The 18579-nt window shown below is 39.4% G+C and overlaps 1 protein-coding gene across 1 annotated transcript; it reads left to right on the top strand.

The window, feature by feature from the left end:
• The first annotated feature begins 520 nt into the window (after window positions 1-520).
• Window positions 521-16923, top strand: rnf150a (ring finger protein 150a). Its single transcript, XM_029435468.1, has 7 exons — window positions 521-1207; window positions 7829-8079; window positions 9564-9635; window positions 10150-10232; window positions 10343-10439; window positions 10606-10816; window positions 12988-16923. Exons 1-7 carry the CDS (start codon window positions 754-756, stop codon window positions 13086-13088), a joined length of 1269 nt encoding a protein of 422 aa, XP_029291328.1. The 5' UTR covers window positions 521-753; the 3' UTR covers window positions 13089-16923.
• Window positions 16924-18579: the final 1656 nt, after the last annotated feature.

Genomic DNA, 18579 nt, shown 5'->3' with positions numbered 1-18579 from the left:
TAATAAGTACATGGAATAACAAAACATACACATTTAAAACCTTTATCAATTTTATTTTAAGATGCAACTATTAATTCATAATTTCAAAATATAATAACACAATAGTGTCATTAACTGGCTAGATTAATTATCATATGTTTTATTTTGATGATTTGCTATAATTAAACTGCAAAAGTCTATAATTATTGCAGTAGCTCACTCCAAGCTGTATAGATCTCTCCTGAATTTTAACAAGTCAAATTAAAAGTGTATCTTCTTTGCTTATAAACAAATAAACAAAAAAACATCCAGCGTTTCCTACTGTTTTGTCACACATCAAATTCATAATGCAAGACTAAATGAAATAACTAATCATGCAAAATCGTTCATAGCTGAAACAGTCAGGTTCATATGAATGTATTTCTTTGGCAGTGGATTACATGATTTATGACTGTTTTTAGTTTCTCCACATGCCATGGGGCGTCAGAGGCACCTTGTCCACGCCAGGTCACGTGCTGATGAGCGGTGAGCCAATCCTGAGCGAGGAAGGGAAACAGCTGACGGTGAACAACAACACACAGAGTCGTCTTTTCCTGCAGGTGGTGGTGTATAGTAGACTCCTGCACGTAGCTCACAAACTCTTCTAGGATAGCTCGTCTATTAGGGCTGGTGTCTGGCTCTGGCTGTTATGCAAGGTTAATGTTTTTTTGGTAAAAAGAGGCACGTGGTGCGAGCTTTCCAGACCCGGACCACCGATCCCAAACCAGCCGCACAATGGCACTGTCTCTCATCCGAGCTTGCCGCAGTCTTGCTCTCTCGACGTGGCTGCTGTCGTTTTGTTTCGTGCACTTGCTGTGCCTGGACTTCACGGTGGCAGAGAAAGAGGAATGGTACACTGCGTTTGTCAACATCACCTATCTGGACCCCGTCACTTCGGAGGTCAAGACAGAGAAAACCGAGTGCGGTCGGTATGGCGAGCAGTCGCCCAAGAAAGAAGCCAGAGGTCTGGTCCTGGTGCCGTCCACCCTGCAGGACAGACAGGCGTGTGACCCGAACGTCAGGTTCCCTCCTGTCCCTCACAACGCCGCCTGGGTGGCTCTGGTGGCTGCAGGGAACTGTACATACCGAGAGAAGATCAGAAACGTTGCAAACTACAACGCCTCTGCAGTTGTCATATACAATGTGGGATCCAACAGTGCCAACGACACCATAACAATGCCCCATCCAGGTAAGAGACAACCTGTCAGCCCTTTTCTTTTCCATCATGTTTCCTTTCCAGTCGGTTGATGGAAGCCTGATGGTGCAAATGTCATTAATTGCTTGCTTCTTAAGTGGTAGGCAAGATTAATGGTTTTCATCTCCCCTGCTGAAGTCCCAGAGCAGCTTCTTCATGTATTCAGCTCAATAATCAATTAGTTTCGTAGTAAAGTAGGAATGTGCACTGGATCCCCAAACAGATTGACTGATAATCACCTGCCATAGATCCGCTGAATGTTCTAACTGTCTCTTTAGGTCCGGCTGAAGTTTTTCTAAAAGGTGGGTTGAAGGTGATATCATGATATACCACCTTTTTGATATTCTTAGGCATGAGACCATATGAAAATATCATGTCACGATTATCCAGATAATCGTAAAAAATATGCTTAACAGTCCTAAATACTTAAACCATATGGTCCCCCAGCATAAATAGAAGATGCAACATGTCTGTACTTTCTTACATGATCATTCCTGTATTTTTAAAAGCAGGCTCTATTTTTCACATCTTTACCAACATAGTGAGCCAGACAACTTTTTCAAGTGAGGATATTCACCATCATCCCGAAAGCATTTCTTTTTATTGCAACAGGCGATAGAATCCTTTATCATCCCGTCCCTATTAATGCCACTTTGATACCTGAGTTCCAGTGCAGGTACCAAAACAATACAGTTTTTGATACCTTACTTTAAGAGACGAACATGTTTTGACTACATTACCTTCTTGTCATTTCACAAAGGAAGTCCCAAATGTCAAAGGTTGTCTAAAACACAAACAGCTGGAGTCTAAAATAGTGATAAAAATGAGGAACTATCTGATTAAAGAACAAGATTACAAGTCTCGGTGCTGCAGACACATCTCAGTTGGGTAAAACAGTATTAAGGGTCATAATAGCCGACTATAGACTAGAGGGTGCAGTCTGTAATAGTCCCTTAAAACTACAAATCAATAAACACAACTTCCCAATTCCTTTTGAAATTTCTTTCACAGAGTTCAGTTTCCACGCCTACACTGCATCTAAACAGAGTGAGATATACTTTATGCATTCTTAATTAGAAAACACAAAGGTGAAGCACAACACAATACTAAACAAAGCACTCACAAATGCTGACGGATGAGCACAATTTCACTAAAATAAGAAAATGTTTCTCGTGTGATTGCAGCACTATCGTGTGTCTATTTTCCTCTGGTGGAGTTTATCTGCTGCACTGCAACTGTGCACAGGCAGCTGCCTAAAAACATTGTTCCAGTAGCGCGCCTGATTTATTTCTAAGCAATAAATAATGACATATTCACAACAAACAGGGAAATGCTGTCACGCTTATGTGCCAAGAAGCCCACAGACGGCAAGTTTTCTTGATACATATAAATGAAGAAAGGAACCACTATAATCCAAACTACAATTTCAGTTAGCAGACAATCCCAGGCTGCAGACTCACAGGTCAGTTACTCCTCATGACAAAGCTGAAGAACAGCAAACACACATGTTTTGACTCTTTGACGCACAGACATTACACCACCAAAGCAAACGTTTAAGAAAGGCATTGCAACACTTTGTTTAAATAGCACCAAGCCGAGTCATTTGTTTGCTGCGTGTAAATAAGATATGCAGCTCATAAACAAAACTGTGGTCCCGTTTTTATGTGCTGAATATAGAAGTATTATTTAAAATATATTATAGACTACGTTTAATTTAACTAGAAGGCTCATAAATAGACTTTTCATGTATGTCACCGGGGAGATGAATTCTAGGGGCTGTTGAGATAAAAGGATGCACAGTGTACATGCCCGTTTCTCTCCTACTGTCCTGCCAGCATAATCCATCTGAGAGAAGATCCGAGTTATTACAAATGTTTATATGCTCATCTGAGTCTCGTTCAGTTATTGCTGTGCGCTCAAAGCAATGAGCTTAAGGAGCAGCGGCGAGTGGAGGTTTGGGAAAGGCTGTGTGCTCTGTGCAGCCTGAAGGAAAGGAATAACTGCAAACACGACTCAGGGCTGAAGAACCTTTTATTTACAATTAATATTCTCTTAGAAAAAGTTGCTTGAATGGAACATGCATGCAAATACAACACTATCTGTTATAACGTCAAAGGATTTCACACACAAAAACCAACACTTTCCATAAACTCTACTTGTGTTTCTTAGTAACGTGATGCCTTATTGATGTTCTTGGGGAATCTTCGCATTGCTTCGATTATCTTGGAAGTTTGCTGACACGGGGGCTCGGATGTCTGTTCTGCTTTGTGAAGTGGTTTCCCTTCTCTGCTCTCCTGTAGTTCTTTAATATGTTGTTGTTTCTCCAAAGAGAACAGGATATCATGCATAGATTCAGGACCTGGTGCATCTAGTTTATTATAATAATAATAATAATACATTTGACCTGTATAGAGCTTTTCTAGAAGCTCAAAGATGTAATAGCTCTACATCTGCCCTAGAGTTGGAATAAAACTGTTTGAGGCCTTCTATAGTAGCTGTGAGCGGAGCCTGCTTTTCCACTTGACTTGTATTTCCATTGGAAACAGGCTCTTCACTTGTTGCTAGTTTTCATAAAGGTGTGGCGGACCAGACCACTAACCCTGCGCTAGACAACAGAACAATGCACGAAGGCTGTTGGACAAAAGGATCTGTGCAGAAACAGATGTTCAAACAAAAACCGCACGACACCTGACGACATAATGGCGTAATTTACATTTTTAACTAAATGGTCCTATTGTGCAGAAGGGTCACAGGCGCCTGACATAATTTGCAGATCATTTAAATTCTATCCAAAACCTCTAAAGCTTTTACTCAAATTGAGCGACTCGTCTCAGGAGTTAGTGGAGACCAAGAGAGTAAATGTTGGAGCTGCATTCACCAGCAACATACACACATTTCACATCAAATTTGAAAAACAAGCTTTCACTGCTTCAAGCTTTGACATAAACATAAACTGAGACACAAATGTCAGCCAGGAGAGGAGTGATGACGAAGCTTTTAGAGGAGAAGAAGGTAACACAGAGCGCAGTGACAAAGGAGCAGGTCTTAATGTGTAGACTGAATGTGAGGCTGCCAGAGAAAGAATGGAGCACTTTCCTGTCCAGAGCCAACACAGCTGGGCTGTAAAATCCACAGTTGCCAGAGCCAGAAACCTCTCAAGACCTGGCTTTATTCACCCCTCCCATCCCAAGGCTGAGTGGTGTCAAAGTCAAGAAACTGCCAGATCAGATACTGTGGGTTCGTCAACTCTGAAAGTGTGGTGTTTAATCTTTGCTATCATTTTCCTGTCAAAGCTGTGTAGAATGAAAAGTTTGAAATGTGCTTTCTTGCAGAGAATTAGATGAACAGATTGATACCACTCTCATGTCTGTATATGTTAAACATGTAGCTGAATCCAGCAGTGCATCAGCAAGAAAACTAGAAACAAGGAGAAACAGCTAGCGCGGCCAAAAACCAGAGTGTACAAATGACATTTTGCTGTTTTATGGGGGACTACTTCTTTGCCTTAGAGCAGTAACTTCCTTGAGTCTCCACTTGTTGCCATAGTGCTTTGTTTTAAAACATGTTTGTGCTAATTAATTACCTGTAAGAGCTGCTGGTGGGTGGATTTTATTGGACAGACCCAGGCTAGCTGCTTCCCCTTGAGTCTTTATGCTAAGCTAAGCTAACAACCTGCTCGCTTCAGTTCCATGTTCACCTTGTCATTTAACAAGAAAGCAAATAAGCATATATCCCAAAATGTCCGACTATTTCTTCTCGTCACACAGACTCCGAAGCTTTTTTGATTAACTTGAATAATTAAGCCGCAGTGTAGCTTACTTTGTGCAACTGTCAGTCTCAGATTAGTACAGGGGTTGTTAATAAAGCGTTTACCAGTTAATTCTGTGCTAATCTGTGCCTCAGTGTTATCCTCTCTGCAGCACACCAAAAGCCTGTTAAAGAAATGAAATACCAAGCGCTGAATAGGTTGGTTTCCACTGAATTAACCCGTTCGCTATTTCTTCCTCTGTGCTTGCACATGTCGGCCAAGTGGGTCTGAAAATGCAGATCTTTTCACAAGTTGAGCCTCAGTCTCAGACATTGCCCTCCTGTTTTCGGAGCAGCTATTTTTATCCGCTCTGGCTGCGTCACGGTGAAGAAGGAGATAAGAGTCAAGGCTTAGGGAAATCTTACATGCCTTGTTATGCATTTCCCCATTTCTGCTGGCTGTGAAGCTGAAGATGGCCAAACACGGGCAACAGTTTTATTCTTGAAATCATTTGCCTGTTGACATGAGATAATGTGGTTTATCTTGTGCTCACAAAGGCAATTATTACATCACAGTTATTTGCCCTCCGCACCATATGGTCATGTTTAATAAAACCATAAATCTGCAGTTCAGCAGTGTGTGTGTGTGTGTGAGGTTGAACACATGAGACAAGAGGTTTACAAAACAGGGAACATTCATACAACTATTTTGTATAAATCTTGAGAATTAACTTGTATTATTGGGGGAAAACAGGTCATATATTTCGTAATCCACCTAAATTTCCCTCAGGATGAATAAAGTATCTATCAATCTATAAAACATTCATTTTGGAAACTCTAAAAATCCCTACCAACCAAATGCTTTGTCAGTGAGAAATAAATAAGCAAAGACTTCAGTGAAGAAGTGTGACAGCTAGCGGCCGGAGAGTTTGAATAAACAGCGATGTTCAGCAGCAGATTACCGTCTGTTTGCCGTCCAAACACATGCTTTTGTTTTCTCATTGTTTGTCGCGGTGTTTGCTTTAGAGGCTCGAACATACATAAACTCATTTTGAGGGAGCAGCCACCGTAATACAAGGATAAACCTTTGTGTTATCAGAGGAGAGACTGCCAGCTGGATTACTGAGGTGCTGTGGCTCTGGCTGTTTTTGCAGAGGATGGTACACATGAAGCGCTTTGTATTCATTTGTACCGTACTCACGACAAATTGTTAATTGAAGCATTTGTTTAATTGTTAGGAATACTGCTTTTGCCCAAATATATTTACTGTATTGTCTTCTGAAACAAAAACTACAATCAAATGTGTCCTTCAAGAATTTAAATGTTTTAGCAAATAATGCTGATTCTTTCAAATGCATTTAATACAACAGTTAAAAAGATCTGACTTCTCAAACCTGGTCATATAAAATGTAGCAGCTGAGCAGATTTCACAACAGATCTGTTACATAAAGGGATTTATGTGCATGACAGCAATAAGCCACATATCTGTTGGATTCAAAGCCTTTAACTCCTCTGGAAAACAAAAAACATCATATTTTCTGTCAGTCTTAGTACCAGAATGTCATTTTAAAATAGCTCTGTGCAGATCTCTGTTACAGTGCAGGAGCGTTTGTCTGTGGCAGGATGCACAGTAGGTGCTGTTGGTGATGGCAGATTGAATAAAGCCACCGTTTATGATGACCGATAGAGGCGACTGAAGCACCATGGGGAGCCACAGTCATAAACAGGCAGCAGAAGGAATATGATGTAACAATACTCAGACTGTTGATGCAGTTCCTGGAATCAGTATCCTGTCGCTGTACAGCCGAGAGAGCCTTGTTATTCCCTTATTGTGTCTAGAAACTATGGAGTTATGTCCCACGTGTGACCTCATTACAAACAACTTCAAATAAGCAGAATAGAGCCTGAGCAATACTGATATTAAACCAGCTACAGATGTCGTTTTTTGAGAAGTCTGAAAGATGCTGTGATAATATCTGCATCGGGGCATCTGTTCTTTCTTTAGCTCTGTGTTAAATGTTTGTGTACATTAGAGCTGAAGCAATTTTACCAACTCATCTAAAGAGATGGATGTCTGTTAGCTGTTATCTGTCGAGTGAGGAGACTCAACTGTTGAGCGTTAACTGAGAGGAGGAGAAGAAGTACCGTCTTAGGTAATGCTAACGCTCCCTGATGGAGGTTTTTTCATCATCTATCAAGAAAGGAGTATTCCTCCTGGACATCTTTCAGGCAGCAGCGACAGAGGGTTGCTTACAGGAAGCTTCTGACAAACAGAGTGAAGCTTCAGTTGTTTTCACATCTGCTCTGCTTTAAAGCAAAATCCTTGATGTTATAAGTCTGACTACCTACAAAAGTAGAAAATATTTCTTAAGATTTGTCAGCATTTAGCATATTCTTGTATTTATTAAGCAGTAATTGCAGTTTGGCATTAGTATGTTAAGGATATTGCAAGTTGTGGTTACTTTCGATGCCAATAGATTCATATTGTAAGATATTACATATTGTTTTGCCTCATTACAAAAAAACAATTATCTTTTGATTAATTTATTAATCATGTTGGTAATAAAATGTCAGAAAATAATGAAGCTCTCTCCCACACAAAGTTCTGGAGGAAGAAATACTCCATTTCCTTATGATATTTTAATTTAATTTAATGTTTTTTGTCTAAAGAGCATATTTTGAAGATGCCTAAAAGATAATCTAAGATCCGCCATGTGTAATGTGTGTGTTATAGTAGACTGTAAACTGCTCTACAGGTGTTACAACTCCACACACAATACTGAGGACATGATTTCAGTATCTTGTTTGGTGGCTATGGACTTTATTCATCTTCTAAACGGACACTTCCTGTGTTGTATTTGTGTGCAGGTACAGGCGAAGTTGTGGCCATCATGATCCCAGAGCCTAAAGGTCGTGAGATTGTGGCCTTGCTGGAGCAGCAAATTGTAGTCACGCTGTACATCTCCATAGGAACCCGCAACCTGCAGAAGTACGTGAGCAGAACGTCGGTAGTGTTTGTCTCCATCTCCTTCATCGTGCTCATGATCATCTCCCTCGCCTGGCTCGTCTTCTACTACATCCAGAGGTTCCGCTACGCTAACGCACGAGACCGCAACCAGGTATGACTGTGTGCACTTTAATCAAAGTACGCCTCTGTGAGCTGATGTATTTCTGCCTGGAAGGGACACTGACAGCGCTGCAGTGCTGTGGTCTTACTCTCAACATTGGCCCGTGCATTTCTCTATCTGGTGTCGGCTCTGTGAGGGTTTAAGGAGAGGCCAGAATTAGCCCGACAGCTGGCCGAACAGAGACGACGCAAACCAGTGAACCATCAACCAACTCAGCTCTCTGGCCAACAGTGCAAATGCTTTCTATTACATTCTCTTTATTGTGAATGGGCCGCCTGTGACGTTCTTGTGACGTCTGTCATGATAATTCTTCCTCGCGCATGTGGTGATAGGAGCCGGTGCCATGACGACCATTGTTTGTGTCTTCACTTTGAATTGTGTTGATTTATGTTGGACAAAGATTGTGTTGAACACATTTATTCCCAAGGCAGCCCAGTGAGGTACAACTGTTAAAAGGTCATGCTGCGTTTGATAATTGCTAAATAGGTCCGATAAGTAAATAACTAAATCAGTAAAACTATATCTCGCCTGTCAATTCTGTGAATGTGTAGCAACGTGTGCTTCTCATTTATTTTATTACCATAATTTACATTTTTAAAACTTAATTTAATCATTTTATTTTCACTGTCCCAAAAATAAATAGATTACCCAGGTGTGCTGAAGGATGAATAACATCCGATTGTTTATTATTAGTGCAGGTAACGCCCGCTAAACACGATTTAAAGGGAGGTGTTGTGCCGTGTGCAAACACTGGCACATTTACCAAGAATGTCTGTAAGAAGAAAAAGAACTTCAGCAGGAGTGAAATTGAGGAAATAAACTTAGACAGTGTCAACATTTGTCTTCCAGAGTGTCAGTTCTGGCTTAACAGGAAAAGCAAAAAGCATCTAAGAGCAGTATGTAAGCCATTCAGAGCCGAACACACGGAAATCCAAACAATTATTTATACAACATAAAAATGTGATTATGTTATTCAATTTTTTTAATTATAAAAAAATGTAAAATTAACATAGAAATTGTGGATACAAACAAAAATAAGAGAAAATGTGTTCTTATACTGCTTCCTGCATGAGGCCCATTGTGTTAAAGACACTGTTCCAGAAAATCAATACATCTAGAGAAAACATTTGTACACTACCACCCTCTACACTCCTCTTATGCTGGTGGCATTTTTAAAACCATCAAGAGTGAGTAGTAGTATTAGACATTAGTGCTGCTCTATTAATTTCCAACACAACACAATGTGAAGAGGTGAATTTAACTGGTCCACAGCGAAGCGACATACGATGCCTGATCTTGTGAAATGTAATGTCGGTGCACATGGTCACATATAGCTGATGTAGACGAATCCGCAGTATTTACTTCATATCAACAGACCAATGAGACACCTGCACACTGCTGAGTCACCGAGTGTTTTTTGTCCACTATTAAAAACCCACCGGCTGTGTCAGTAATAATATGTTTTATGTGTACAGAGACGTTTGGGAGATGCTGCCAAAAAGGCCATCAGTAAGCTGCAAGTACGCACCATTAAGAAAGGAGACAAGGTGAATGATGATGCCCACACTGCAAACGGCACACCTCACATACACCTTATACAGTTTAAAAGTCAGCTATACATTTGTTTTACACATTTACTAAAAGGTTTGTTTTATTTATATTATACTGTACTTTATTTATTTTGTATATAGATATGTTATACAGCCATCTTCTTTTAAAACTCTGTTACGGTGGGGAAAAGGTGAGGACCCAAATGCAGTAAACAGAATGATGATTATAACAAACACACGAGGGGAAACATCCAGAACAAAGGTGTCACACGAATGACGAACTTACAAGGAGCAACGAGACAGACGGGGATATGTACACACAGAAACTAATGAAGGGAACGAGACACACCTGGGGGAGAAAGGAAACAACACAAGGGCAGGAAGTAAAACAAGACATGACACAATCTGATCTTTATTGTGTGTCTTTACTGTAAAGCACTTGGTAACTTTGTTTTGTCAGAGGCTATATAAATAAAGTTCTGTTTTATGTTTTTGCGTTCTGTGTTTTCAGGAGACTGAGTCCGACTTTGACAACTGTGCAGTTTGCATTGAAGGTTATAAGCCCAATGATGTTGTGAGGGTTTTACCATGCAGGTAACCTTGATCTTTACAAACTGTAACTTAAAAATACATAACATGAAGTCAGCATATAGCTGCCGATATCTACATATTTCAAACTTTTTTTTATTTCTGCACTCTGTCAGGCACGTCTTCCATAAGCACTGTGTCGACCCGTGGCTACAAGACCACCGGACGTGTCCCATGTGTAAAATGAACATCCTCAAAGCCTTGGGAATCCCAGTAAGGTTCTTTTTTTATTTATTTTGCTACTGTTTCTCTCATATATTTTGACTGCTCTCCTTTCTCATATCAAGACGACTCTAACTCTAAAGTGCAGAACATAAAAAATGAGTGAACCCTAATAGCATGCATGAGTGCCTGTAAAGAGATCTTTGGCACGTTCCAGCTCAACGCAGACTGCTCGGACGACGTTCCTCCAGACTATGAGACTTCTGTCGGGGGTCCGCCCACCAACCCCATCAGCGGGGCGAGTGAAGTCACGGTTAACGAGAGCTCGGTGGTTCTAGATCCAACCGGGAGAGCGATAAGCCTGCAGCAGCTCCATCCTGATGAAGAGACAGAACTTCAGGCGGAGGAAAGCCACATCATCGCCAGCAGTAAGTACAGACATCACACATTTATAGCGTCGTAGAGGTGATGACCTGACAGTCAGGGGAAAGTGTTTTTGACTAAACATTCAATTTAAATCCGGACAAATGTATCACCACATGCTCTACAATATGTCTATTGCTCTGTGTCTCCATTAGTCAACACAGTGACGCTGCAGCCTTTGACTATTAGACCAAATATTTCACAGGAGTAAAACTCTGCAAAAACACATGAGACAAGTCTTTTTGTCCCTAATCCCCCAGAGGAGACTAGCTTTCCAACAGTGTGGTAGTTCTGGTTTTATTCCCCCTTTTCTTCTTGTCAGTTGAGCGTTGAATTGTTTATTCTGAGGCCTAAATCAGGCCGGCAGCCACCTGGTCAGTGTTCCTCATTTAAGATCCCCCTGAGCATCACAGGAGGGTAAGAATAGTGTTCCCATCAATAGAAAGTCACAGCCTAACACACATACATTCAAATATTTGTCACGTTAAAATATGCTGTACATTTTAGGGCCTTATGCAAATGCCTAAGGGCTGTTCATTTAAATGACATCTGTTAAACAGCTGCTAGCTATCAGCGCTTTATAGCGTGAGCACATGCACATGTTCACACACACGTGCTCTTTCTGCCATTCAGCAACATTTCCCCAGAACAGATGTAGATGAGGTTTTATAGAGTTTTGACTCACACCTATTCTGTGGCTGGATGAAGGATTAAAAAGGGGGTTTTATTAAGGTTTTATCTATTAGTTATGTATACACAACAGTTGATAAAAACATTTATCCTCAGGTGATAAAGGTATCTATGAAACAAGACATTCAGCAGGCCATTTATAGATCGGACATGCCACTCGGTCTATCCAGCTTGATGTAATTACACTTCCCAGTGGTTTTACTGTTGTTCCTGCTGGTTTCTTTTATTACAACTCAGAAGTCTGGTTACTGTCAGCATAGGGTTTATTTAGTTTTATATAGTGTTTGAAGACCTGGAGCAGCAGAGTGGAACGGTAGAGAACAGATGTCTGAGTAACGAGAGCCAAAGTCCTGCTGCTCAGCACGTCAGACTGGCTCCAACACTTCCAGGCACAAACAGAATATATACACACACACACACACACACACACACACACACACACACACACACGCACACACAGTAATTATATCAGGAGACTTACTCCTGAAAAACCAATAGTGATAGACTGAAACGGATGTTTTTCTATTTGCTCCTTGCTTCCCTGCACCCCTACAGTATCAGCTATAGTTATTATACTGTTAAATAGTGTTTTTCATGATAATCAAATGTGTTTCTTTGTATTGAAAAATTGAGTTTCAGCCATTGATTGGAAAAGTAGAAACTATTTTGCCTAGTTTTGAATCGTTTCAATCGTTTTTTCATACATTTTCTGGCTCCAGCTTCTAGAATGTGAAGATTTGTTGCTTTTCTTTGTCTTTTATGACAGTTAACTAAATATGATTTATGGATTTAGACTGTTAATTGGTCAAAACAAGCATTTTGAAGACTTTGAGGGTCTTTTTAAACCATTTCTGTTAATCGATTAATCAATAAATTGACAAAATAATCGTTAGTTGCAGCCCCTAGCAATAAAACAAAATGTATGCGTTGGTACGACTAATATAATATAAGTCTGACGTCATTCAGCTAAATACTGAACATTAAAAAAGTGATGTATTACTTTCCAATTTGCCCCAAAGAAACTCTTTAAAGCACTAAGAAGTAGCTGGTAACACAACAAGTTCTGTTTGCTTTTATGCTTGAGAAGCAATAGATCAGCTCTCCTCTAATTAGCATGTAAATTAGATGTGATTTGTCACCATGTCACTGACAGGCAGTTAGCACGAGATGAACAAGCCGATCTGTCAGGATTTCAGCTGCTGTGTGTTGGCAGTGATGGAGGGCAGATTGTGTTGCGTCTTTAGCCTGAATAATGAGCGCTGTCGTTAAAAGTATTGCAGCGATCGTTCTTTTCATTGTCAGCCATTTTCTGTGTGTGTGTGTGTGCTGCAATCAGAGTCCCAGAAAAAGACCTGATTTATTGCTGGAATGTGGGGGAAAAAAGTAGTTTAAGTGTCAATGGCATTAACCCAAAGGACTTTAGTAAAGATTATTCTCCCACAGTGACCTGTCGAGTAATGAATGACCTCCCTCTCTCCCGCCTCAGGTGGGCACCAGCCGCTCTGCAGTGATTCAAACACTTCTATCACTACGGGTGCGGAGGTCAGCATGTCTGAAGTGCACGTTTCCACTGCAGCAGGAATGTGATCGGGCCAAATCCTGAAAAAAAGCATGAATCACCAGGAAAAGGAGGACGAAAGCAGGACAAAGTGACCGGGGGCCCCCCAGAGACTCGCCACGTCTTTGCCCCCTGGAGGGAGTGACTTCTCAGAAGATGGGCAAATGAGCAATACAACATAGCGGCACAAAAACACCTAATTCTGTCTTTACTGACTGATAAACAGATTCGTCCCTGCACCTGTGGACGTGTTGCTTGCTCGTTTTCTAGCAGTCACCATTTTGTTGGTTTGACTGCCATGGCGACCACACAGCCAATCACAGCTCTCACATTGTGCTGGCCCAGTTTTTGTCACACGTAATCTTTTCACATCTTTAAACCTAGCATCTGATATACACTTACAACAAGCGCTGAGATGTTTGAGCAATTGTACTGAGAAATTAGTTCCTTCTTACTCTGGCAACCGAAACCTAGTGCTGGACACAAAATGAGCACAGGCGGGCGTCTTTAACGCCAGACTGCAGCTTAAATTATTATAGAAATATGTGCAGATTGTTTGATTTCTTTGGACGAGATCACTGCCAGAAGTAAGTTTTACTGATGTAATGGATACACAGCACATATAGAGCCTATATCAGCGAGTCCCATTTTTTCAACGTCAGACTTGGGCACACGTTATCATCCCTTAAAAACTTAAAGCGTAGGTCTTTAAGTTCACGTGGTCATGTGACATTTGAGGAGTTTGAGAATATGTATGCACACGTTATGCTGTAATTTCTAAATGTAACGGTTTCTGTTACTATTTTTGTGAGACCTTCGTTTTTAACTTCTATTGTACCGACTGAATGGAAATAACCAAACACGTGGAAGATATTTCTGGCCTCACATTTGACAATCATAGCTTGCTACGAGCAGTTTGAAGTGATGTCACCCACTGCCCTACTGAAACTGCTGCTGATTTACAAGTTATCACAACACGTGGTGATCGCTCCCTGCTGTCTGTCAGGAGGGAAATGTTCGTATCTGTTATCACACTGCTGCTAAATACAGCCGGCAATAGCAGTTGTCACTAACAACTTCTGGCGGTGTGCACATATTTTAGACAAACTTCCTACTCTTGTCAAGCCAGCCAATATAAATATGTCAACAAGTCTTTGTGCCAAGATTATCAGTAGTATTTTAAACATTGTGGTTTTTCATTCCTGTTAAACACACTGGAATGGCGCTGAATCCGTAGAGAAGAAACAACACGAGGGCGTAGAATTGGATGGTTTACGTCAGTTTAAGAAAAGAGACAGGGAGGGAGCTATGCATTGCCTGACAGATGAGATGCATTTGGATGCATTGGCCATCCTTTTTTATCATTTGAGGAATTTGAAGCTCCAAGCATGGGATTATTAATGGCATGAGAAGTTTACAGCATGAACACGTTTACAGTTGTGGAATAATTGAATAGGTCCACGCTAAACGAGCATCACAGCCAACATGTGCTGGGTTAGACGGACGGGTACTCTGCTTGGCCTCAGTTTTGATCATCTATATACTGTGAGGTTTATAAAAACATAAATCCAGCTGTGGGATCTGCTATGTTGACATTTAGAAGAAGTTGCTTGAAGTAACGAATTTACGTGCGGTTAAGTGCGGACGGACGGCCAACGCAAAGAAATAAAGATGCTTAGTGTGGCCGTACTCTTACACTCCCGCGGTGATGCTTTTCCTCACGTAGTCGTCCTGTTAATCGCATCCTTACTTGTTCGTGATTTGATCAAGCTCGGTAGGATCTAATACTCGATTGGATCTGTTTCCTCTCACATTCCTGTAGACTTGCACTCTGAAGAAGCACAGACTCGTGTGACTCTAAAGGAGCCGGTGGAATCGAACTGGTTTTCACTTGCAGTCATTGTTTCCATTATGTCCTGCAGCCACGTGGGACTGCGTTATATAACACGCACATGTCCACACTCCCCTGTTTGAAGGATTATTGAATGTATGGCACGTTCTTTATTTCTTTAAACGTTTTGCGAGACTGTATGTTCTTGGCCGTAGTAGCTTTTTACCCACTACTTTGTAGATAATACTAAAGTAAGGTTTTGTTTCTGACCGCAGTGTTTGCACAGCCTGCAGTTAGAAGCATTCGTGAATGTACATTTTCATACGCTATCTTCCAGACAATACGCTTGATTTGAGAGAAAGTTTATGTTTATCTTTTGCTTTGTGGATATGAAGAAGGAGGATGGTTGTGATTCTTGCCAGCACATTATAGATGCAGATGTTTAAGTCTCAGCCAGCCTGATCTGGACCTTTTTTTTGTAAGCCTTTGTATGTCACTTCAGCTCACATGGATAACAGCACATAACAGAAGATAACCCAGAAACACCCACTGATGTCTGTTGTTCTCCTTGTCTTTCGTTCCTCGCTTTAAATTTCTTCTGTCATCTGTCTCCGTCTCACATTTTACACACAAAACACTCTTGTCTCTGCGACAAGATAAAGCAAAGCACATCTGTTTTTAGTGCCAGACTCTGGTTGTACTGCCTAACAGAGCGAGTGTGTCTGGAGATAAACCTTTTTACAGAGAAACTTAAAGATTATGTGATTAAGCTATAAGGTTATCTCTCTGTTCTGTCTGTTTACAGTCTTTCATTAACAACTCTCTTGTAGGAATACATAGACTTCAAATGAATTGACACAAGAGACCTTGACGTACTCCATGTAATGACATTCGTGTACTTATGAAGTAACACAAGATTGTTGTCCCTTATTGTACCTGCAGCATTGCGTAACACTTTATTTTATGTGTCCGTAATTTCCATCATTTCCAACAAAGAACTATAGGATTTAGTGCTAATTTGGGGGAATTTCCTTTTTTTTTTTAAAGCTTAATTAAACCAAAATGATTCGTACATTATTGGAAACTTTATTTTACATATTTGTCCATTTATTATGTATTTATTTTTATTTGTTTATCTGACAGGGACATTGTTGAGCAACATAAAATTAATTGTAAAGTCAGAGTTGGCCTGAAAGCCAGATGTGAAAAAGGCACAAGATTCAACAACATGTCTTACATATTAAATATTAAATATGCAGGAACACAGTACACATGCACCAATTAATAATGCCACAGTGTTTGGTACAATCAATACTAAATAGCTAAGTAAAAGAAACTTGCATTTATTTCATCAGCTGATCTGCTGTGTGACTAAACGTCTCTCTAGGTTACACTAGCAATTAATTGGAATTAATTTAATTAATTAAAATGTAGTGCCTCTTTTCTTACATATAATTACTACCAAATTATGTTCTTTCAAGGAAAGTATTTGAAAAAATGATTCGGAAATCACAGGCCTGTAAAATAAAGCGTGACCCAACAAAGTCTCTCATGTATTTCACGTTCTCTTGTTACACGTGTCTGTTTGTGTAAACTTTCCTATATTGCACTTTAACCCTCCAGTGAATGAGGAGCGGCTATATACTGAACGACTCCAGGAAGTCTTTTCTATGTACAGCTTTTGAGAACGAGGGCTACAGTATTGAACGTGGCACATGACTCAGTTGTTGCTTCTTGTATGATGTTGTGACCTTTTATCTTTACTATCGTGTGTGTGTGTGTGTGTGTGTGTGTGTGTGTGTGTGTGTGTGTGTGTGTGTGTGTGTGTGTGTGTGTGGGGTGTAGGGGGGAGTATCAATATATTGTACACTATACCCAGCAGAAATAACAGCATTGCTATTTTGTGATATAAAAGAATTGTAAGTATGATTAGCGGTGTCTCTGTCCCTTTTCTTGTACCTTGATGCACGTGATGGGAATGTCTCTGATTGTGAGTTAGATAATAAAATTGAATCAGGTTTTTTCAACTTTGATGAACTTGTTTGTTTTACATAAGCTCATACATAAGTAAAGTCAAGGGGAGCACAATATAGTGATCTATAGTTGTATTTAAAGCTCTGACAAGGTGCTGCATACTAGCTGAGCCACCACATATTTCATGATGCCTTAAAGCTCCTAATAATGTATTAATTTCCCTAAAATGTTATAAAATTGCTCTCAAACTGATCAAAAAATGTATTGAAACCCAATTATGTAATATGTTGAACCAATAATGTAATGAAATGTCCTGACTGATATTTTAAAAACATTTTACTAATAATATAATATCTGGAAATGCAAAGTGTGCAAGTTAATAACATTTATAAGACGGTCAGTGTCATGTTAGCCTACTGAAAACATTTGACACTAATTTAATGGTTGGAAATGTAAACTCAAAGGCTTTATGTAGAAGTTAATCGACAACAGATGGTACGTTGTTATCAGACAAAGATGCATTAAACTAAAATCCCTCTCAATGGGAACTGAACTCATGCTGACCCACTTGAAATGTAATAAATTCCCGATAATGTAATAGGGTATTACATTATCGGTAAAAATGTTAGTACAGTATCAGTCAGGACATTTTTAATACATTATTGCCCAAGTTAATATTGGGTTTTATTAAAAAAAAATATCAGGTTAAGTGCAAATTGTATTACATATTCAGGAAATGATTACATTATTAGGCGCTACATGCCTGGTTGCTCACGTCTGTTTGAAATTTGACGTTAGGACTGGATTTATTTTAAGGCACTGAAGGTTTATTCTTAATGAAAAGAGTGTGAGGTGTTTCCTGACTGCGAGGAGGAAAAACTCAAATAAAAACAGGTTTGTGATAAAGTCAACTAATGTGAGTCAGTTATGCTATTGGTAAATTATTGTAAGATACGGTCTCATACTTATGAGATAAAAAGCACTGAATGACAGGAAAACTCTGGTGGTGAATTGTTTTTCAAATACAGCAGACGCTCCAGTTTATAAATAATAAAATCACACACACACTCACTACAGTACAAGGTTTTCTTTAATATTGAAAAATGTAATGATTCCATGTGTGGAGATGGTCTGTTAATTATAGTGAATAACTTATGCCTTAGTTGAAGGTTTTATAATTTGGTAAATTGAAAATATATATATTTTTTAAACCCTCAGAAACAGGTTTTGTCAAAGAGCTACCACATAACTACAGGAAGTATTATTGATATGTATAGCTTCTATGTTTATCTTATTTGTATCTTATTTTCAAGTGTTTTATCTTATCTTATATAACCTTTTTATATATTATTATTATTATTATTATTATTATTATTATTATTATTATTATTATTATTATTATTGTAACATGGGGGTTAAAGTATCAGATAAATGTGAGGTTGCTGAGAATAATGCTAAACACGCTGATAGGAAGTAAAAAGTGTAATTACTTAATCATTAATATATTATTCTGGTGTTTGCTGTTTATACATACTTGCATATTTCGCTGGAATTAGTCACTCTTATCATGTCATTTTGACTTAATTTAATTGCTTTTTTTCAATTTTATATGTATTCTTATATTTATTTTATATACCTCTAATAATATTTGTTTTACTTGTTTATCTTTGCTTATTTTCTATCCGCAATCGTGTGATTGAATTGTGATTGATGTG

The sequence above is a fragment of the Cottoperca gobio genome, chromosome 1 (genome assembly GCF_900634415.1).
Source record: "Cottoperca gobio chromosome 1, fCotGob3.1, whole genome shotgun sequence".
In the NCBI taxonomy this organism is placed as follows: domain Eukaryota; kingdom Metazoa; phylum Chordata; class Actinopteri; order Perciformes; family Bovichtidae; genus Cottoperca; species Cottoperca gobio.
The sequence above is the reverse complement of the archived record's forward strand: the minus strand, read 5'-3'. Positions and strand labels throughout refer to the sequence as shown.